We start from the raw sequence: 23,433 nt of genomic DNA, 5'->3' as shown, positions 1-23,433 counted from the left end.
TAGGATGTGTTAGTTTTCTTACGCTCAGTCACACATAGAGCAATGGCTCCTCTGGTTATACAGGTCAACTCATCAAGTTGGCATGTATTGGTTAAAGTTTTGAATTACTTTCCATGTCTACATCAGTTGCGACTAAAGCTCAGTTGCGACTAAAGCTATCTGCTGCCTTTGTCAGAAGCCCTTGTGATAACACTATTTTTCAGGATAGCATATTGAAAGGCACTTATGCAGAATGATTTTAATTGGGATTTTTAACAAGTGCCACTTTTTAACAAGGCCACTTTTTTGCGCTCCTGTGCGAAAACAGTTAACCTGTGAAGAGATCAAGACTAAGCAGAGGCTCACCAAGCCCTTGCCTAATGTTGACATATCTACAAGTTTGATCCACGCAAAGGCACATCTAGGGCAAGGAAAATGGACATCATGCATGCTAGTTAAAGATTTGGGTGGCTGTATGTGCAACTAAATTTTAGTCATATGCCTGATTGGCTAAGATGGTCTGGATCAAACCTTTCTTGGCTGCAGGAGTTCACCAAATAGTGTATGTATAGGTTACTGCAGTGATCAGGGGTAGATATAGTAAAAAATGAATTCTAGGGGAAAGCTTGAAAAGAGTTTGAAATGTTCTTGCAAGATGTTTTTTAGCCAACTTTTAGCGTCACGTTAGCACAGCTACAGGAATGCTTCAGGCTTTCCACAGCTAAATAACATCTACAACTAGACTTCTACAAGACTTGGGCATGGTCTTGCTGAGAGGTTTATTAGACCTCACCTAATTCTTTTTGTGTTGCGTGGGAAGCGCCGCCGAAATCGTTTTTCTGGCGTTACAAGGGGTCTCCAACCCGAACACTTACTCAGAAGTTTTCGATCCGTGTTTCTGGGCGAAAGCGACGTGCTTACAAGGAGTTTCGTGTTTACGCGGTGTGACAGGGTCGGCAGCACTATGCAAACGTCATGTTGGCGTGCGGAGTTTACAGACTTTTTCCACAGTGTGACAACGCCTTTAGGCGTCTGGTTTTGCTTCTGTTTTCTTTAGTGGACCTCGGAGCCAGTTTCTCGCAAATTGTGTGCGTCTCCGCTGGAATGCTTTATTAACACGTACTGCGGATCGGGGCCCGGATGCTTCGGCGTCTCAGACGTTTGCACAGTATTCCCTGTAACCGTTGGGATGCGTTCTTTGAGAATGTGGTAGCGTTGCGGTAATGATTGTTTCTTGGCCAGAAACTGTGTGACGGCCGCGAGCTCTTGGTGGACAGCCAGTTATGGTCGCAGCAACGGACGTTCACACTTGCCGTTCACACTTGCAGGTCGTGAAGTGTGTGCGACCGCCTGTCACTTACGACCCGCACGTCGCTTTCCCGAATCGGTCTCGTTCGGAACGACAGTTATGAATCTGCCTGTTATCGCCAACGAGAAGTCAGATGTGGAACACGTTTCCGTTCACTACCGCTGCGCCGCTGATTGGTTAGCGCCTTGCGACTCGCAGTTGCAAAGCTAGAAAATCGAGCAGCGTGCAACTGTCCAAGGACTGTCGCTTTTCGACGAAAAACGTTTGCCCAACCTCTGCGCCTCGCAAGTGTGCATTTAAAGAATCCCTGAAAAGGGTGTTCGAGGCTGGCTATAAAATGCTCGCATTATGTAGAGTACAGGCCAACGAGCGTTCATGCCGCATACAATACGTTATAAGCGAGCCGATAATTTACAATACAATATTTAAAACTCCCGCTTCCGCGCTAGCGGTAACCTGAGGTGCTGCGCTTTCGCCCAAATCCATGCTCATTACGTCATGTAGCGCTCGTTATGTAAGCAGCAAACTGCTAGCATTGGTTCGCGCGCGTCAGCAGCCGGCAGAGGGGGTGAAAGCGAGGGGCCGGCGGAGGAGCGCTGACATTTCAGCGTGCAAAAAGTGACGAGAAATTCAAATTTTGACTACAGATAACTCAGCTTCTACGGAGCGCACCTAAAAAATTCTTGCTGGAGGATATTTGTGAAGCGGCGTCCTTCACCATCCTAGGCACATCGCATCATTGCCGAGACCCCTCTTTCATGGCCCCTTTAAGGGCGCCCTAGCTCAGTTGCCCTCTCATTACAATGCTGTCATCCTTTAACTGCACTGCTCTTTTTTTTCTGTGGTCAAGTTATGAAATATTTTCAGCTTTTCAGATCGACAGGTTTCTGATGATGATGATGCTAGGTTTTTATGGCTCAAGGGCACTTAAGGCCAAAGAGCGTCAAACACGAGGTTTTTGGTCTGCTCAGGCTAAAATATGTACAGATGATAAAATCAACACCAGGTGTACAGGGCCTAAGAGTAGTGGGTATGTGCATGATTATAGAATGTGGAGAGGGTGTCCAAATATCTGGTGGAATGGCTTAAAGTGATGTATAGTGCCTAAAACTTGTTTTAAGAGGAGTTATATATGAAAGATGAAGCCAGGTAGCCTTAACCACAGTCCTTGCTTGAGCAAGAAGGGTGAGGCATCTGGCAGCTATATGTAATCTCAGCGCTCTCCTTAGCAATGAGGAGGTGCTGAGGTTACTTTGAATATGAAATCTTTCGTAAGAAACCTACATCAGTTAAAAATTTAAAAACCCTATCTAATGAAAACATGCAGTTATCACCTAAAAATAATGAAGGGTGCATTGGTATTTTAAATGTGTAATGTTCAGGGAAGTGCTATCGTCTTTATGTATCTGTCTATAGTTTGTTTTCACATGATAGCAGAAATAGGTGTGGGTGAAACGCAGCGTTTGGCTTTTGGTTTCTCTTACTGATCACAATGTCACAGCAGTTTCATTTTTATCGGTACAAAATGGAAAAGAATGCATATACTAAGAAAACTCAAGGTAGTTATAAATAAATGAACTTGTGCACTTCCCTGCAATGTATTTTGTAGTTGTTTCCTTTACTTCTGTATTATGAAAGCAGTTCATTTTGGTACTATTGATTGGTTTTGCACTAAGCTTATTTTACATTCGTACATAAAACTAGACTGTAGTTGAACTTGCAGCTTCAACAATCTTACCTATTCGGAAACACAATGTCTAGCTTGTTCCAACATTTCAGTGCACAGGATTAATGTGCAGGTGATGGTGGGCATCTTATGCAGACATGGCAGGCCACTCTCACCATGGGGTCTCATGTGCTCGGGAGCCCCGATGCCAGATTCATCTTCGCTCACCTCTCGTCTGGACTGGTTACCTAGCCGAGTGGCCATACCAGGTTCCTGAACGATTACTTAGTGTCTGCAGTGATGTTGAGTGCTGTACGGTATGGTCAAGAGTTCTCTTCAAAGATAAGCACAGCTTGCATTGTGCCACACTCAGCTGCAGGTCATGACACCACCAGTGAGTGAGGATAATAGCAGGAGCAGTAACATCTATCTACAACAAGGAGGAGGACACAGCTCCATTTTAATTCTACGTACCTGGCAGGCTGGAAGTGCATGATCAGCTGCGTTCGGGAATTGCGCTCACTGCCATGGTTTTTATATGTAGCTATGTCACAAGCAATCAATGTACATTTTCTCTGCTTCAAGTTTGATAGCATACTGCTAGGAAGCTTGTGAAGTCTTCATCCTTTTGGTGCTCTTCTTTAAACACTACCATATTTTTGGCTTTTAATTTACTGGTGGTATGCATGACAATAGAGGTCAGTTTTCTCTGGTGCTGCAGTTTTTTGCGAGTCAGAAAGTGTCCCAAGTGCTTTCCGCCTGCCAACTTGCCGAGTGTGTGTTTGAACACATGCTTTGGTGATTGTGAAGAAATGCCATACCTTGGTGCGGTGCCTCCTTATGTGCTGTGCTGGTACACAACGCACATTTTATTTGGTGCTTCAGTTCAGTTATAGACAGGAAGGCACCAAAATGTTTTCCTTAAAGCATCATAGTGTTGAATGGACATGCTTTCACAAGTGCTTTGCTGTTTGCTTTGGTTTTTGTGGAGAGCCAGCAGTTCACAACATGCTCAACATACAGCATCATGGCTGTTTGTAGCCATTTGCATCATATGTTCACGGCGTAACGCATCTTGTGTGGCACTACTTGTGTGATAAGATCGCAACACTCTGCCTCAAGGCATTTGGTTTACCTCTATATGCTTGATTTCGACTGCTTCTTTCACATGCTGCGTGTAGGTACACAGCAATGAAGTATTTGTCCTCAAAGAAAAGTCATGCAGTTGTTTCATGGTCATTATCTCTAGATGAAAATGTAAGGCTTGGGCAGAGTTTTGACAGGTGTACCCAATCCTAGCTTTTCTACTCGAAGTGGGCACACGTGACGGAAACCTGCAAATTCTACATTAACTGGAAGTATGACTTATCCAGCTGGACATAATTTCTATGTCAGTAATTAGGCTGCAAAAGACATTTTGCAGCTGGAAGCGTATGATTTCCAACTTAATAATCGAATTTGAAATGGGATCTTTTTTTTTTTCATATGGGCTGTGAACTTTGTATCCATGCGACACAAGATCACTGCCCACCTTTGAGCTTAGTGCCAGTGTTAGATCCACTTTCACTGACTGAGCGATGTGCACTTTGCTCCATGGAAGTTGGCAATGCTGTTTGGTTATTTGAAGGAAAACTGCAGACAACCTGCTTACCCTCTGCACTCTTTCATGTGACTGGGCCATCAATAATGAACATGTCATTTTTCAGTTTAACAGTGGTGACTGTTCGATTCTCCACTGTGATGTTTATGGAAGGCAGCTATGTCGAAAAATTTCATGCCTTTTTGTGCGAGCCATACTGGTCAATATTTAATGTTGCACTAGGTAATGAATTGCAGTTAAATAAGCAATTAAATAAGCAATGCTATTGTACCGCTGTCTATTGCCTGGGGTCGTGCAGCTCTGTCAAGCTCTCATTTATGACAGCTTTTACTGCTTGGCTCCAGTGTCGTGTACTGTATATGATGTGAATAAAGGCATTATTATTATTAATTAGGCTGCATAATGTATTCTGGGTGAAAAACATGCCCCACTCCTATTAGGCATATCAACTTGTCTTGCTTCCAAAAATCTCGCCGTTATTGTGATGTGCGCAGGATCTTTTTGCTGCTGTTGCACATCTGGCCAAGTCTCTTCTTAACACTATTGCTGTTGCCACATGCCATATGGCACTGGTGATATTATAAGGTAGTATGACAAAAATTTGTTTTTATTCTGACAGTACAATGAAGAAGCCTGGCTTGCTTTGTTTGTTCTGCTAGACCATGAAAATAAAATTTCCAACACAGGAGTAGACAAAGCTCGTTTTTCAGGGAGCCTAAAATCTATGCATTTTTCAACCTTTCCTGTGATTACATATGAATTATTTGTCTTATTCATGTTTTACCACTTGCCACTTGAAAATTCAGCATCATACTTGCTCGCTGTTTCACACTGCCTCAATCGTGCTTAATTGTGCATATTAATTTTTTTTTGTTCATAGAGCCGAGGACTGCAATTGCCTTTCTGCCGATACAGTTCACCAGTATATTCTTGTGCGCTTAAAGCATTCAGTGAAAAAATCGGAGGAGCGACAATTCGCCCTTCCTGTAATACTGCTGCGCTTGTGTTGTCTCAAATTCTTTCTCCACATTCTGTGCTTTTTGCATTGCATTGGAATGGGTTTAGGCAGGGCATGTAATGCATAGGCAAGACAACCGCTGGTCCTTAAAGGGGCTGTGAAAGGGGGTCTCAAAAAAGATGCGATGTGCTTAGGATGCTAAAGGACGCCACTTCACAAATATCCTCCAGCAAGAATTTCTTAGATGCGTTTTGTGGAAGCTGAGTTATTTGTAGCTAAAATTTCAATTTTCGCATCTTTCCCTCTCCTCTCGTCACGTTTTTTACGCTGAAATGTCGGCACTCCACTGCCAGCCCCTCGCACTCGCCCCCCTCCTCCGGCTGCCGACGTGCGCGAACCAATGCTAGCAGTCCACTGCTGATGTAACGAGCCCAGAATCAGGCGAAAACCCAGCACGGCAGGTCGCTGCTAGGCGCGGAAGTTGTAAAAATTGTATTGTAATTTATTGGCTCGCTTTTGAGGTCTTGTATGCGGCATGTACTCTACATAATGCGAGCATTTTATAGACAAACTCAGACACCCTTTTCAGGGACCTTTTAAGGGTGACAGAGTGGATTCCAAGAGAAATCAAGCGTAGCATGGAGCGGCAGAAAGTTGGTGGGATGGTGCAGATGGGAATGCAACTGGCTGCAGAGGTGGTGTCACGGGTTTTGCAGACTTGTCAACAGATTGGCATACCGCGCAGGATGCAATGAATTGTTCTACTTGCTTGCACATAGCAGGCCACCAGTATTGCTCACGTAGTCGCTGCTTTGTCCTCGTTATTCCCGGATGAGACTCGTGGGCTGCGTCAAGAAGCCGTGCTACGAGGGACGAAGGTACTACAAATTTGTCACCACGAAGCAGGAGGTCTCCAACGACTGAGAGCTCAGTTTGCACCCGGTAGAACGGAACTGCTTCGGCAGGCAACATCTTCACTGCGGGCCATGCCGATGTCACCCACTTTATAACCTGCTGCAGCAATGGGTCCTGCATCGTTTCAATGACAAACTCTTCATGAGTAATGCATGTTGAGACAACACAAACAGTCTCTTCTTCCTCTTCCTCCACACGACCTGGAAGGGGCATCCTTGAAAGAGCATCAGCAACAGTATTCTTGTCACCCTTGTGAAATTCAATCGTGAAGTTGTATGCCAACAGCCTGGCGTGCCACCTCGCAATCCGGAACGGTCGGCGACCTACTCCCTTTGTACTAAGGAGTGTGACCAGAGCCTGGTGATCGGTGCGTAATATGAATGAACGACCCCAAAGGTACACTCTCCAATATTCGCATGCCCACAAGCAAGCAAGGGCTTCCAATTCCCCTACAGAATACTTCTGTTCCTGTGAAGTAAGCCTGCGAGAAGCAAAAGCAATCGTCACCAGTTCATCATTCCTTGTCTGTTGCAACACTGCTCCCAAGCCAATGGATGAGGCATCCGTAGTGACAATAATGTCACCCGCAGGATCAAATAGCTGTAAACATCTTGTGGCCAGGGAACATTTCAGTTGCTCGAAACAAGCTTGTCTTGCAGGGTTCCATGTGAATGTGGCATTCTTACGTAGCAACTCTCGAAGAGGCTCGACAACCACCGCATAGTCAGGTATAAATTTGGCGTAGTAGCCTACCATGCCCAAGAATGAGCGCAGAGTACCGACATTTGTTGGGGCTGGCACAGCCTTGATGGCGTCAATGTTACTTTGTAAAGGGCGTATTCCCTTGTGACTGATCCTGTGACCAAGGAAGTCGACTTCTTGCACATTAAAAATGCATTTGTCATTCAACTTCAATCCAGCCTTTGCAATCAAGTGCAAAACTTGTTTCAAATTCTTGAAGTGCTCTTCACGTGTGCTTCCGTACACAATGACATCATCTATGTAGCACAAAGTGTTTTTGCAGTTCTGCAAAATAGTGGCCATCATTTTCTGAAACGCAGACGGTGCTGATGCAAGACCGAAACAGACGCGCTTGAATCTGTACAGTCCACTATCGGTTATGAAGGTAGTCAGTTCCCTGCTTTCAGGGCTTAGCAGAACTTGGTGATATGCAGCTGCTAAATCAATCTTTGAAAAGTAATTTGCGCCATGAAGTTTGTGCAATATTTCTTCCGTGTGCGGCAGTGGAAATTTGTCAACGACAATCGCTTTGTTTGGTTCGCGCAGATCGACACAAATTCTTATCTTGCCGTTTTTCTTTGCTACTACTACGATTGGAGACACCCATTCAGACGTGTCAATCTTTTCTATGACATCTTCTTGCTCAAGGCGCTGCAGCTCTTCGCGTACTCGGTCTCGCATTGAAAATGGCAAACGCCGCAACTTAGCAACAACAGGCGTGATTCCTTCTCTTATCTTGACCTTATGGACAAAATTTGTTGCAAGCCCTAACTTGCCATCAAACAAGTGCGGAAACTGGCAAAACAGTTCACGGTCAAGGCCTTCTGGCGCTTGCGTAATATGGGTGCATTGCAATGACGTACCGTTGATTTGCAGACGCAGCGTTTCGACAGCGTCGATGCCGAGAATGTCAGTACCGTCCTTGACGACGTAGAAGAGAATGTCGGCCTGCCGATCCTGGAAGATGACTGGCGCCGTGAAACACCCCTCGATGGTTATTCTGCGGCGAGGGAAATCGTAGAGTGACGCTGATGTTGGCTGCAAAGGGAAGCGTTTCAACCTTGAATACGTGGCGTTCGACAGAATGGAGACAGCAGAACCCGTGTTTACGAGGAAACGTATAGGAACATCTTGTACGAAGACTTCTGTGTGTATCCCTCCTTTGCACTGCCGGTCGAGAAGCAACACGTTGAGATCGCCGGATGCACTGCAGGTGTCGACTTCTCGGACAGCAAGGGCCCTTTCGTCAGGCATGCCGCTTCTACAGACACGCTGAAAATGTCCTCGTTTGCCACATTTGCTGCAAGTTTTACCCCGCGCCTTGCATGTCTTGGAATCTGCAAGATGCCCTGAAGACCCGCAACGGAAACAGGACTTCGGCTGCTGCGAACGCGGTAACTGCGTTTCTGAGCGGCATGGCATCCGATGTTTTTCGACCTTTTGAACGCTCGCAGCCGATGACTGCAGCTCAAGTGAGTATTTCGTGGTTTCTTCGATACTGTTTGCAATAGCCAGTGCGCGTTCAAGAGTGAGCGAAGTGCCTTCAAGCAGTAAGCGTTCCCGAAGAACAGGGTTGCACGTTTTCGCTACAAGTTGGTCACGAATAAAATCGTCAGCCTGCTTACCGAAGTCGCAACTTAATGCCAGCTCACGCAACGCCGTGACGAACGCTGTTGCAGTCTCCCCGGGCAGTTGGGTGCGTTGTCCGAACCGATGCCGCTCCACGACGACGTTCGTTTTAGAAGTGAAGTAAGCGTCCAACGTAGCCACCGCTGCATCGTACTCGTCGCTCGTACCGCTTCCTTCCTTTCCTTCTGTAGGCGGCGTCGACGATTTCTCCTCCGGCAACGCGTAGTACAAGCGTTGGCCTTCCACACCCAAACAGTGTAGCAGCAAAGCTTTACGGCGCGCAGGTGGGTGAGCGTCGCTCCCGGACGCCAGGAGATAGTTCTTGAAAAGGCGGTGCCACTGCGTCCAAGGAATGGCGGGCTTCCCGGGCGTCGGCAGGAACTCGGGCGGTTGATGCAGGCTCATTGCTTCCGCGTTCGGTTACTTCACCACTCGTCGCCAACTGTTGTATCCCGTACCACCACGTCAAGCAACCGCCACGTACATGACTGTTGAAATGGGCTGAGTGACTGCTATTACAGATGGACATGGAGGAATTCCATGGTGTTGGTTGGCTTTAGAATCAAGGAAAGCATTGTGGATGCAATAAGCTTCAGTATTTCGCAGTCAGTGCTTTATGCCATCATTGGTACGGCAGATACGGCAATATTTTTTACCTGCTGGGAACAAAGGCAAAGACTTGCAATGCACGGTTCTGTCTAGGGCATGGCATGTCCTGAGGAAGCACTCGGACATGTTGGCTGACATCTGAGAGGCAAAGAGCCATCGTGTTTATTTCTGCCTTCCTCACATACCGGTGCGCGGTGATAAGATATGCACATGTGCTGCATTACCATTGTTGCGCACAACCATGCGCACTCAAGTCAAAGGGACACCACATACGCGAAGCTACTACTCCTTAAAAGTGACAGCTGGAGACTTCACTATAGTCGGATACAACGCAAGTCTGTAGTGCAGCTCCGCCCACATTTAGGATCGGCGCACAGAATTCCTCCACAATAAAAACGTAGTCCGTTGTTAAAACTTCTCTTGTCGCCTTAACAAGAAGCTAATCACGAGAAAAAACTTATAAGCTTCAGACATTTGGCTTGTTTAATAAAGTCAAACATTAAAAAGATGATTTCATTTAATTTAGTGACTGGCTAGCGGAGTAATACAGTACGTCGTGGACCGTGGGCCAGTGTTACCAACTGCTGTAGTTTTAAGTTGTATCCTACTATAGTAAACAATTTTTAAGTGTTCTTATGCTTTTCACACTCCCATGCACAGCATTATTCGAGGGCTCTAATACAAAGTGGTGATGGGTTCTTGTCTCATGCAACCAGATTGTAACAAATTTGGCTTTTGAAGACCTTCAGTTTTTCCCTGTCAAGTTTCTCTTAGGAGGTTACCAAGCATTTATGATACATATTGTCGATCTGCTTGAGTATTCTGTGGTTGCAGGTACCTATGGTATTCATGAAGAGCTGCACGCTGCGCATTTGATGAGACAGCTGCGTACAGTCAGGTTGGAATGAATCCTGAACACACATATGGCATTTTCTACTTCACAGTGAGATACCCATTTAGAAAGAGCTTATAGATGTGTACCTCAGTTGATCCTGTACTCGGAAACGTGAATCAGGCTAGTTGTATGCTGCAGCTGAAAGCATGCAGATAAAATATTTAGTTTTGTTCATAGGCCCTGTTCGCATTTTATTGCAACCTGACCGTACACATGTGCTTTGCCATATTTTATATTTGTTTTCATCTGACATGCAGCTGGACATGTTCTGTACACAGCAATCTTTTATATGCACTACACTTACTGTTTGCAACTGCATTTTGTCTTGCTTGTCTTTTAGATGATCTGGTTGACACTTCTTTCCGGCCTGTCACAGATGCCCTTAGCCCTTTATTTCTTGTTGTTCATCCCTGAACTGTTTTTTTTTCTTTCTGCTCACGAAAACCATGGTCATGAAGATCTTCATGAACACTTCTGTCACACACGAGAAGTTTCTTTGAGCAGTAGAAAATTAAAGCCATTGTAATATGTCTTTACCTTCCATCTTCACCCACTGCCTCTATGTTCCTCCACTTCCCCATAGTTGAGTAGCATATGTGAAGACATTTTCTTCCAGCCGACTTCACCTTTCCTGACATTAAACCTTTCCCTTTTACGAGGAGTTGCTGCATTGAAAGGAGCTGCCTGATGCTGCTGTAGATGCATTACTGTTGTCCTAAACCAAGGGAATTGTAGGGCTGTGCATGATAAATTGTTTCACCTCTCATTTTGGTGCGCACTTGCATCTCACAAGCAGTGTAGCTGCCTATATGCTTTTGGCAAGTGCAATGTGCTCATGTAATTTTAAGAGATTGAGGGCCTTTCAAAACATTGAAAGGCAAGTAGCATTATTGATAGCCTTCTTTTTATTTGAATGAAATAATGTAGCTGCCACTGTACACATGTGACATGCCTTTATATAAGTTTTCGTGGTCTGCATGTAGGTGCACTTCATATTTAATGGTCACAAAACAAAAAATGTGTACCTCACAGCATGCTAATGAAGTATATGTCCGATTCAGATTACGTGAAACTCCAGCACTTTGAAATGTATGGTTCTGTTGTCAATGGACTTTTTACTGTTTTTTTTTCAGTACTGGCAGGAATCAATATCTCCCTATTTTGCTTTCACATTTGACCCTTTTGACAATAAGACAATGTACACATTTGGAACATTGTGCTTGATGCGATTCGCAGCCGCGTTTTGTGTGCGGCCACTTGCAAACGTAACCAACGATAGCATTAAATATGATGCACCTCGATTCCTAAAGTGTGTCATGGATTGCCATGCTAAGCATGGTTTTCTCATAGCCAACACTCACTGTGTAAGGTCTCGCTTATGGAGAACGATCTCCCGCATGCACTACTGTGATCAACCCCGCGCACGCGACACTGCTGAAGACGACACGTTAAGCTTACCAACGCCACTAATGTGCTGAGGTTACGACCGACAGCCAATAGCCAGTCGTTTCTCCGTCAATTCCTCTCTCCGTGATGATTCCGTCTCAAAGGTACGGAATCTCATGTGAAGGTAGTTCGATGCGATATGCTGAGCGATGGGCGATAGGCTGACAGTGGTTTCCTCGAAGCTGCCAACACCACTTAATCAATATCCATGGATCTTCAATAAAAGGGAGAGTTGAGCTAGTTGGTACACGCTGCTGGGAATAACAGCGCTGAGATGAGGGACATCCATGGATCTAAGTGGTTAAGTGAAAGCCTGGGAGGAACTGTGGAACAGAAAGGGGCGTTGTACGAGCATCCCTTCATTGTGCGTCATGCTGTCGAACATCTGAATGGGTGCTATGGCAAGTCTACTGTCTCATAACGCGAGGTGACTGAACACAGAAGCGGCCAAAACTGAGCAACACGCCGCTCTGCTGCCGCCTTGTCGCTTCATGCGAATGTACCAATGGCAGAGTCGCGAAGATCACTTCATGCAGTATAGTTGCTGCTAAACTCATTTCTGTGATGACCGACTGCAGGGCCTTCCGCGTTGCGTTCAGCAACATCACCCAGCAAACGTGTGTGGCGTGTATGCCAGGGCCGCCGCCGCAATGCATTTCACCGTCCATTATTAGTCACCATCCCTCTCTTCGGCACTAAGAGTGCCATTCAAAATTTCACCAAAAACTTTGTAAGCACGCTCAAAATGCGAATTCTGCGTAACTGACCTCTCAATCACATCAGTCTCATATGGGTTCCTGCCCACGCAAGTAACTCTGGAAACGAGGGGTTCAACTGTCTAGCCTGATGTTTAACCAACCAGGGGACGGGAGACCTCTCGGGAACAGATGCCTTTGCCAAGGCGCCTCGTTCGTACGCGGAGATCACAAACTTTTATTGCGAGCTAAGATGATGTATCCCGCCCCTCAGCCCAACCTGGACAGGGTGCAAGCCACTACACTCAAGTGCCTAACAACAAAGGCCATTCTTAGCCCCTAAAGATTGTTTAATCACAAACAGTGAATAGGACCCTGCATGCCTGCACTGTGGTGATGAGACACACGCCACCCGAGACCATATATTATGGGAATGCACTAGCAAACCCCCTCTGATGACACTTGCCAGCTCCCTCGGCAGAGGAACGGGACAATCTCTTGGTCAGTTTAAGAAAAAGAATGCAGATGGCCCTCATAATGCGAGCTCAAGAGGTCACCCCCGACAGGAGGCCACCCTAAATTTGCCCCGGCCCCAACTAATCCCTTCCATTTTGTGGCAATTAAGTTGTAACCACCACCACCTTCGGCACAACTGTGGGACGCATACGCACATATGCCCTGCAGCTGTGTGGCTTCAGGCGCTTTAGAGCATCGGCGTTTTTTGTACTTGGCACCAAGCAGCAGACGACACCATTTATTTTTTCATACTTTTTCGTTACTTTTTAAATTTTTTCATCCTATTCTGCGTTTACACACCTTGGCGCCGACCCAATACACGCGTCACTGGTACGCCCCGCTCTGGGCGGACTGGCGAATATCATGAATCGGGCCTCTGAGCAGGTCAGCAAAATGTGACACTCCACGACGTGACCGCGCGCAGTTGTCAGGCCGGCACGGCAGCCGGATTATACCCTACACTGGCGTTCCACTATATATGTACTGTCTGAGCGGGTGCCTAGACTGATGCCACTCGGGGGTCGCCATTGGTGACAAAATTGTGGCCCACCTGCTTGGTGCAGAGGGTTCGGAGCGGTGGCATACGAATTGGCACAATTCTGCACACAAAGTTGTTAGTTGGGTTGAAGCCTGGTTTGTGTGTGAGGGATTTGTACCGATGATTTTGTTCCTTGAAACCATAATGGGAGGGTGACCCTTGGAGGGCCGTGGCAGGCGGACCAGTGATCGCAGAGGGATGCGGGTGGTATGAAACGAATCGTCGTTTCAAGATGTGCATGTTAGTATCAAAATGTGTCGAAAGCATAGGTGAAAACAATTTAGCTAAAAGCTCTTCATTTGATATCGCAAATCATTCGTCTTAATTTTTTTTTTACCTGACTGCCCTCCTTGCTGAAAGCATGGCATGAATTTTGAAACGGTTTGTTCCATTGCTTTGTGATAAATTCTTAATGCAGTGATGGTCTTATATTTGCAATTAACTTTCGCACTTTTTCACTCTGTCAACATGACTTGACGGTAACGAAATATAACACGGATATAATGTTTTGTGTGCAAAAAACTCGGGTTGACAATATTTATGAAAATGTGGGCGCAAGCAAAACGGAGACACAGAAAGAAGACAAGGCGCTCGTCCTGCTGTCTTCTCTCTGTGTCTCCGTTTTGTTTGCTCCCCCCAACTAGCCCAACTTTCCGTTTTGTTGATAATATTTGGAGAATGTAACTGTATGAACCGGTCCTTTGGCTAAAATTTAAGCATGACTCAGGCTCCTGCCATGCTTTGTTGTCATGCTAGGTTTTCTGCAAGTTTGGTACAGCAGCGAAGCACAAAAGTTCGTAATGTCAAAACTGGTTGGCATAATGGGTGCAAATCTGTATTAATTTTATAACTGAACTTCGCAATAAGCGTGCCAAATGTCATCGCTTCATGACAAAAAATGAATTTCAGCACCGAAAGCCAAGTCGCCTGCCCCTTAAAAGGTGCAATTACAGTTTATTACAAGACGATGGAGATGTATAAATTTGTGATGCATTCCAGGTTTCTCCCCTCATTCAAGAAATAAGAGGCCGGATCCTGTCTTCCGACTGCTTTCCTTAATGCAAACAAAACCCCATCTCTTTTAAAAGAGACAGGCTTTCGGATTTGAACAAAATCTCCCATTATATGGTGCCTTAGCCACCTTTCATTTATTTGCTCGCAATTCCTGAAGTGCTTGGTGAGGGCAAGTCTCAAACCAGGAAGAAACAGAAAAACACGTCTGATTTGGTCCTCAGATGTTTCCCATGTAACAGTGGATGCAGCTGCTGCTGTCGATGCCTGCAGAGTGCATATGTAAACGCCAAACTATTTTATCATGGCTGTTTTCTGTGAGCAAGTTTTTAAAGGAGACAATTGAATTCAATCCTATTAAAAGCATTCTACTTGGCGATTTGCTTGAAGGTGATATATTGAAGAGTGACCAGGTTTGTATGGCTTCCAAAAGAAACCCTGTAACCTCCATGGCGGTTACAAGAGAAAAGAACTTGGCCTCTGGCCACCTTGAAAAAAAAACCTACTAATGTTTTGACATATGTATACAGAGATGGGGCTCTTTCAAATGGGTGAATTGGTCCTCACAGGTCTGCTGTGAACAATGCATGATGGAGTGCATCTGCAAATGCCCAAATGTTCTATGATGGTTGTTTTCAACGAGCGAGTTTCTAAAGCATGGTGTCTACCAAATTGTTATTTTCAAATTCCCTGACTTTTCCAGGTTTTCCCTGACCATTTCCATAAAATTCCCCGACCCACGTCCTGGAAAATAATTTAGACCACTGCTATAAAAACGCAGTATATTGCACAGGTAGGCATTGCACTCAAAGCAAAATATTTTATTCAGGTACATAAAACCACTTATCCACTATTGAAGAAGGTAAAATATCATTGACTAGTTGTTTCAGGCATGTTTCAGGGAGATAATTTCTTCCTCAAGACGAGAAGCCTGCAACTGTGCATCGCTGATGAGCTTTTGCTTCTTGTGTTGAAGCTCCTTGACAAGAGCAGCCACTCTTCTTCTTCCTTTCAGCCTCTGATGCATCCAATCTCTCTTGCCTCTTTCTTTGCAACTCCTCCTTCCACCGGGCGTTGGCACCGCGAACCATTTGCATCATTGTGTTTGTAACATCAATTTTGGCAACCGCTCCAACAGCTGAAACTGCATCATACACCACTCTCTGTGCAATCAGCGACTCTTCTTTGAGGTTTTCGACAAGGCATTCTTTGTTTACAGAAAATCCTCGTTCAACAGCTGCATTGCCATGAGACATGCAAACAACTAGCTTGACGAAAAAAAATAGCTCTTTATGGTCCCGTGAACACAACTCAAACCAGAGCGCATCCAGCCTCTGTTCCTTTCTGTCAAAGCTCCTCAATGAGCATACCTCGACATAGGAACGGTGGGTACGCTCACCTTCCAAGCCAGTCATCCACTGGTGCTCCGTTAGCACCTCCAGTGCCATGCAATTTTTTAGCACCAGCCTCTGGGGACAACGCACTAGCAGGGTCCAAGCAGCTTGCACCTCTGGTCAACTTGTATTGCAAAGGTGACCTTTCCATCACCTTTTGTGAACACCTCTTCACGAAGGAAATACAGTCTTTTTTTGAAGCTGAGCGCAGTCAGTTGCGACGGTTTTGGGATCTTGCGAAACTCATTTTTCGCAGCAAACCCAATGTCGAATGTAGCAGCAGGAACCATGTTATCTGGGTTCTCCAAGTCAATCCTAAGCAGCTTGGAGGACGTGTTGGTAGCTTGGAGGATCTCTTTTCGGATGATTCTACCAAGCAATGACCGTAACAGGCGATCCAGAGCAGGAGCAACGAACGGCAGCATGGGCTTGTCCGTCTGAAATTCAGCCAGAAATGGCTCGAGTTCTTCAGCAATTGACAGCATAAACGCCAATTTCACAGGCAGCATCCTGTCACCTACTGCCTTTTCAACAGTGCTGAAGCTAGCGCATGCTGGCGACTTTTTTGCTTCCTGGGAATCAATTTATTTAGCATTTCTTTCAATACAGAAATAAATGCAAGGATAAGAACAAAGAGCTGCTTCTCGAGCAGCTTGACAATGGTTCTTACCCCTTGTTTTCTCTTGACAACGGATAACAGCAGAAATAATACAAAGCTGCGATTAAAAATTGTACGAAGATAAGAGCATGCAGTATACATAGAAATTGTAAACACAAAATATATGGAAACACAAAATACATAATATACATAGTAATTCCAAACACAAAATGCCGCATATTAGTAAAAAGTAATAATACCGGTTCAATGTAACTGATAGACATGGATTCAATAAGACGAATACTAATACTTAATCACCAATATTTTGCACACTGAAGAACATCTAACGGCGAAACTGACATATGGCTATACAGGACTACAAACATTTCCTGCTACATTTGCAGGCATAGAAGCGCAGACCACAGTTTTACGACACACAGCTGTAATGCAGCCACCATTGAAAATACGTGTACAAAAGGCTGCAATAATAAAACAAGATTTCAAAACATTGATGTTACCTTCCTAAATTGTAAGTGAACAAACGCTTAAGGTGTTGTTTCGATAGTGTGTGGATGTCCGTGTTTGAATTATGATAGTTGTTAAGTAGGCATAATGTATTGTAGTCTGTTCTGACCATGATTCGTGCGGGAAAACGGCACCAACCATACTTCTCTTGTTCTTATATTGTACGGTACCTCGGGTGGTTTTGTTAAATTGCATAATCGTAGAAAAGGCATCCGATTAAATTTCAGGGAATATTTGTATTTTAATAGGGCATTCAGCTCGTACATATGTGTCACAGGAACAACACCAAGTAAGGGGAACAGGTCACTTGTGTGAGCGTCGTATGGAGCATCTGCTATGTGACGGAGAGCTCTTTTTTGTAAAAGAAGGAGTTTGTTGATGTTCGTTAGTGATGTAGTTCCCCATACAAGATTACAATAGTTTAGGTGAGGATGAAAATAGCATTATAAAGTAGCAGCTTTATTTTGAGTGGAAGAACTTGTCTAAATCGGCAAAGTATCCCGTAAGCCCTGGCCAGACATTTAATCACACAGTCTACATGGATATCCCAGATCAAGTTCTCGTGAAAGGTGACACCGAGCGTTTTCACTTCTTTTGTTATTTCTATCTTCTCAGATCCTAAATAGCGATTAAGATAACGGTCAACAAATTTTTGTGATGGCGAGAAAATGACAGGCTTTGTTTTTTTATTGTTTATTGCTAAAGAATTAATTTTGCTCCATTCTGATAATTTATTCAGGGTAATATTTCCTAATTTCTCGAGTTCCGTCGTATCGTCACATTGAATGAAAAAGCTCGTGTCATCTGCATAAATTACCAAAGAGGCTTCTGGGGATACCCGTGTTATATCATTAATGTATATATTGAAGAGTACCGGTCCGAGGACACTGCCCTGTGGTACTCCGCATGTTATGCTTCGTAATGTGGACTGCTCTTCTCCGATAGAAACGCATTGTTTTCTGTTTTCTAAATAAGATCATAGGAGAGCAAGGACAATGCCACGAAAACCGTAGTGCTCTAATTTAGCGAAAAGAGTTTGATGATTAATTCTGTCGAAAGCCTTTGAAAAGTCAACGTAAACACCTAATGTTATTTTTCTTTCTTCGAATCCTTTGATAATGAAATCTTCCACATGAAGCATTCCACATATTTCAGTAAGTTCGGAATAATGTCAAGCGCTCTCGAGATCACCTTCCTATCCTCGAGCCACCTTACTGGGCAGAACTTCAACGGGAACACAACACTGCCCGTGTAGCGAGTGTAGTCTGCGCGACGTGCTGGCGCACACTTGAAGAGATTATAGCTCCCACGAAGAAATGCTACCAGATCCCAGTGCGTCGCAGAGTGGCCTGTTTTAAATGCGCCATTGACAATGTGGAGTCCACAGCTCCCAATGTCCAGGATCTGGTGACTGTTGTCAGCTTCTCTAAGTTCATTCTTGAGGGACCTCAAAAACTTTAAGTTGACGTTTGGCCCGTCCATCGACACTTGTAAAATCTTCATTTGCTTAATGCCTTCTGTGGCTTTCCTAAAAGCAACACTCAAATCTTCTGCGCAGGTGTGCCCCAAGAAACACGAAGTTAGGTAGCGCGTTTTCACAGTGGCATCAGTTTGGTCCCAGTACCTGATCAGTACATCCATCTGTTCTTTCTGAGTGACTTTGTTGAGCGACTCATCAAACGCAATCACCAGATAAGGAACGCTAGACAGGCTTGACAGCAACTTCTCTTGAAAGTATGGTCCAATACCATGACAAATGGTGTATCCCACTTTGTCTTTTCCAAGTTGCATTTTGGTAGCGATCTCACAAGTGGGGAACATCAAAGGAAAGAGGGAGGCTGCCGCTGATCGAAAAGATCCATGGGTCATTATAGTGTTCAAGCACCACATGATCTCGGCTTTGTAACTTCGTTCTTCAATTGAAAGCTACGCACTGACGTCATCAGAGAAGGGCTAAGTGCTTCTGTGGCGGTAGTTGGAAGCATCGCCGCAGCACTACGACCACTATTGCAACCTCCGAACGAAATGCCCGCTGGTACCGTGGAAGGCGAGCCCGCATTTGTCGCAGTCTCGAAAAATGAGACGACTCGGGTCTGGGAAACGCTTTGCAGAGATTTCATAGCAGCTTGATGCTTCTTACTCTCAACATGACCAGTAATCGCCCTCTAGCCCATGTTGCTCAAGGAGAACTTCTTGCAGCACATGGTGCAGCGAGCACTATTTGGGTCATTTGGCACGGGTCTAATCCATGTTGCATGTGCGGAGATTTCCGGGTTTGTCCAATGAGGGTTGAAGGAGCATTTCTTCGACAGTGACATGAGCACTTCCACAAATATCTTCAGTTCAGGAGCACAACACAAAGGAAATTTCAACCTGAAGACCGAAATGCACGCGGTAGAGACAGGTGCGCGTGACTAGTTGCGATCACGGGGAGACGCGAAAACTAACGAACGAATGGAGTGCTATTTGCGCTATACACGCGCCTCTGGAAGTATAGATGAACAACGGCTGTACGATTCTGAGCTAGTTCTGCGTTATGAGTGGTAGCGTGCGCCACCTTGTATCAGTGACAGGTACCTGCAAGCGCTCGAGGCGGATCGCGGAGGCCACGGCGTACGTATCATGCGCCGCGGCCGCCCTTCACTGTACTCAAATCCGCGCCTGACCGCGACTGCTGCTACTGGTACGAGCGCGCCAGCATATGTTATTTTCCCTGACTCTGCAATCTTTTTAGTAATATCCCTGACAATTCCCTGACTTTTCTCGGCGTCTTAAAAATCCCTGACAATTCCCGGCATTCCCGGTCGGTAGACACCCTGTAAAGGAGACAACTGGATTAAATCCCATTAAAGCATTCTACCTGGGGATCAGACGCCATACTTATACAGTGCTACGACCATGTGTTTATTCAGACCACGATGGGCGACTCAAAACCAGCTGGATCCACTTGCCAAGCACAAAACGCATCCATCTCGTTCTCCTCAACTTCTGCGTAGTTAGCAATGCCGACCAAATCGAATAGGCATCGCGTCTTCATGGGCGTCACAATATTACTGTCTGGGACTGCACTAGTGGCCTGTTAACCAAATTATGAATCAATGGGCCTTTTGGTCTAGAAAAGATAGGGACACTGCACAGTATAAGCCTTGAACCTTGCAAGGTACACAAAAAGGAGCAGCAATCCTTGTAAAACTGGCAGTGCAAAATACATGCAATGGTGACAGTGCCAAGCAGCCAAATAAGCAAGTAAAATGAAGTGGAAGACCTACTGTTGTAAATTCGTCAAATCCTCTGCTTCTACCAATCAAACTGGACTCCAGCATGCTATATTGCTGTCAATTCAAGTATTCTTGGCAGTGACTCATCCTTCCCTTCAACTAAACACGTACAGTTGCCACAAAAGTGCCCAGCAAAGCTCCCGCTCACAACCAATCACCATTAAGTCATCCACTCACAAGTGTGAGGCAGAATGAAGGCATTTGTGAATATGCTGAGCTGTTTATATCATGCATGTGTGCTCTCACAGCTCATCATAAATGCGAAGCACCTTGCCAAACCGAGGCAAAAGGGGGTGAAGTTTGATGTGTTGTGAATGGGACACCACCACGAATTCACGTAACAACAAATACATTTTAAGGAAAACAAACACATAGGCAAATCAAGAACCACACTACATTAATAAAAAAATAACCACGTGATAGCTACTAGCACAGTGCTATATACATGTGTTCACAGTCTGCCACCGAAGTACATGCAGGTTACACCATACAAGTGATTACAATTAAGGATGACAGATAACTAGAATGAACCGAAAAGTTCACACTGAACAGAAATTGAAAAGCATGCATACAATGACCGCGGCGCAGCGACAGTCTATTCACACAAAACAGTGGTTCTCAAAGGCAGTGCCCTTCCGGAACAGCAAGCGGGTTGTCAAGGAAGATGTGGTCTCGTCGCCATCTTGTTGTCCCAGGAGCACTTTAGCAGTGGCACACTTTTACACATAACTTTGCCACTGCTTGGCTTTTCTGTTGCAGTGGGGTGCAGGCAACTTTGGCTGGTGGCTGTGGTCAATCTTGCCACCCAAAAAAAGTTGACTCTCATGGACACTCTTTTCCCCCAGTCACCTCACCCCGGAAATCTCATGCACTTTCACACACCACTCTGCCAATGCATCTTCTTTCTGCTGAAGTTGTGTGAAGGTCACTTTGGTTGGTTGACTCCTGTAAACTCTTTTCCCTCAATCACCTCACCCCTGACACCTTGCTCACTTTCACACAGCACTTTGCCACTACTTCTTTCTGCTGTAGGGGGGTGAAGGTAACTCCGTTTGGGGGGCCATGGTTGTGGTCAGCCTCGTCCAAACCAAAAAGTACACGACGAAGAGACCTAAATCATAAAACTTGGGGCACATAATATGTTGAAAGCGAATGATGCCTACATATGTTTAAATAAACATAGCTGCATAAATGCTGCCATGTTTGTGACGTGTAATGATGACAAAGTGGTCTATCATTTCTGAAACACCTGTTGGTCCGCGGGTGCAAGCACCACTCCTACCAAACAAAAGCTTAACAAAATCAGTTTGCCTTCATACTTAAACTTGAAAAAAACCAGTCACACAAGACAAAAAGAAGTGTTCACGCCACAACGACCAGTCGTTGTGAACACTTTTTCTCTTGTCCCTTGTGACTGGTTTTTTTCAAGTTGCGATGTACCAACCGGCCCGCATTTCAACCCTTTTGTACTTCAACCGCTTTTAAGCTCTTAAAGCGTAAAAAACATTTCTTGTTTGTGTAATCATTGATGCACTGACTTTGAAGTTGCCTTGTTTGGTAGAAGCCTCCCTATCCGCCACCTGGGAGACGCGCTCTCTAGCAGCCAGGTTCTGCCGAGAGAAAAATGGGGGTCTGACACAGCCAGATGCAGCACAATGCTGCTGCCAGCTGAAACTGTGCCAGATGCAGCAGTATGCTGCAGCACTTGCAGTGCCTGCTGAAATCAAAAGCACACCAGTATAGCACACAAGTATTTTAGAGGCCTTACTGAACACAAACACTATAATGGCAGAGGTGTCTCTCACTCACACACCATCCATGCTACCACCGTACCAGACTGCACCGCTACTTGACACTGAGCCCCATTCCAAGCAACACTAGTTTATAAACCTGCAGACAACTAGTTTAGCAACACACTACCAGCATCCAGGGCAGACCACCACTATGCATAATCTGTAACAACCCACTGTTTTATGCTACAGAACACTTGATTACCCAAGCAGGCCATATGAGAAGCAATGGAGGTTCCTCTCACTCACGCACCATCCATGCTACCACCGTACCAGACTGCACTGCTTCTTGACACTGAGCCCCATTTCAAGCAACACTAGTCCATAGACCTGCAGACAACTAGTTTAGCAACACACGCTACCAGTGTCCAGAGCAGACCACTAGTATGCATAATCTGTAACAACCCACTGTTTTATGCTACAGATCAGTTGATTACCCACGCAGGCCATACAAGTAATGGAGGTGCCTCTTACGCACCATCCATGCTACCTACCACCGTACCAGAGCACTCCTAGCTAACACTGAGCCCAATTCCAAGCAGCACTCGTCTATAGACCTGGAGATGAATAGTTTAGCAACACACACACTACCACCATCCAGAGCAGACCACCAGTGTGCATGATCTGCAACAACACACTATTTTATGCTGCAGACCAGTTGATTACCCACGCAGGCCATACATGAAGTAATGGAAATGCCTCTCACGCACCATCTATGCTACCACCGTACCAGAGCACACTCTTATGTTGAATTCCAATGGCAGATCGAGAGCGCTCCGCCAGATCACAAACGGAGCGCGTAGTTCAGGCGTAGATCACTCCCTCCCATTTTGCCAATGGAATGCATGCGCTCCCGCGGGGGCACTTCAGCGCAAGAATAGCTCCAAGTTCAGGCAACATGGCGGCGCCCTTCGAAGCATGGCCTCTCGCTTCACCAGCGATTCGTCCTTGCCACCACACTGTCTCTCACGTTCACGGCAAACAAAAGGCGCACGAAGCTTTCGCTTTGTGTGATGATGCCCGCACCACAAAATTGTAGTGATGAAACGCGCCAAATTTTCAGATTGCTTCCTTATTTACAGACCTGCTAGGCTTAGAGAGTACGCGTCGTCTGACGTCAGGAAGCACAGGAGGTTCAAAGAAGTCAACAATTTTGATCTAAAAAGCGGTCACAAAGAATTGACCGCGATGGAATTGACATCCCGTTAAGAAATTTTTTGTTTTAACTTGTGCGGACGCGAACAAAACGAAAAATAATTACATTAGGGAGAATTCAATTTAAAAAAAGTAAAAAATACTGCTTGTACGTTTCCCGGATCACCGCGTAGCGACGACAGGAAG

At 45.4% G+C, this 23,433-nt stretch overlaps 1 protein-coding gene and 1 pseudogene across 1 annotated transcript; both read right to left on the bottom strand.

Moving 5' to 3' along the window:
* Positions 1 to 15,312: 15,312 nt before the first annotated feature.
* Positions 15,313 to 16,485, bottom strand: LOC144108330 (uncharacterized; annotated as a pseudogene).
* Positions 16,486 to 17,655: 1,170 nt separating this feature from the next.
* Positions 17,656 to 18,908, bottom strand: LOC144106494 (uncharacterized). The gene has a single exon (XM_077639315.1). It carries the CDS (start codon positions 18,891 to 18,893, stop codon positions 18,114 to 18,116), a length of 780 nt encoding a protein of 259 aa, XP_077495441.1. The 5' UTR covers positions 18,894 to 18,908; the 3' UTR covers positions 17,656 to 18,113.
* Between the last annotated feature and the right edge of the window lie 4,525 nt (positions 18,909 to 23,433).

This window comes from Amblyomma americanum, chromosome 10, assembly GCF_052857255.1.
Source record: "Amblyomma americanum isolate KBUSLIRL-KWMA chromosome 10, ASM5285725v1, whole genome shotgun sequence".
Classification (NCBI taxonomy): domain Eukaryota; kingdom Metazoa; phylum Arthropoda; class Arachnida; order Ixodida; family Ixodidae; genus Amblyomma; species Amblyomma americanum.
The sequence above is the reverse complement of the archived record's forward strand: the minus strand, read 5'-3'. Positions and strand labels throughout refer to the sequence as shown.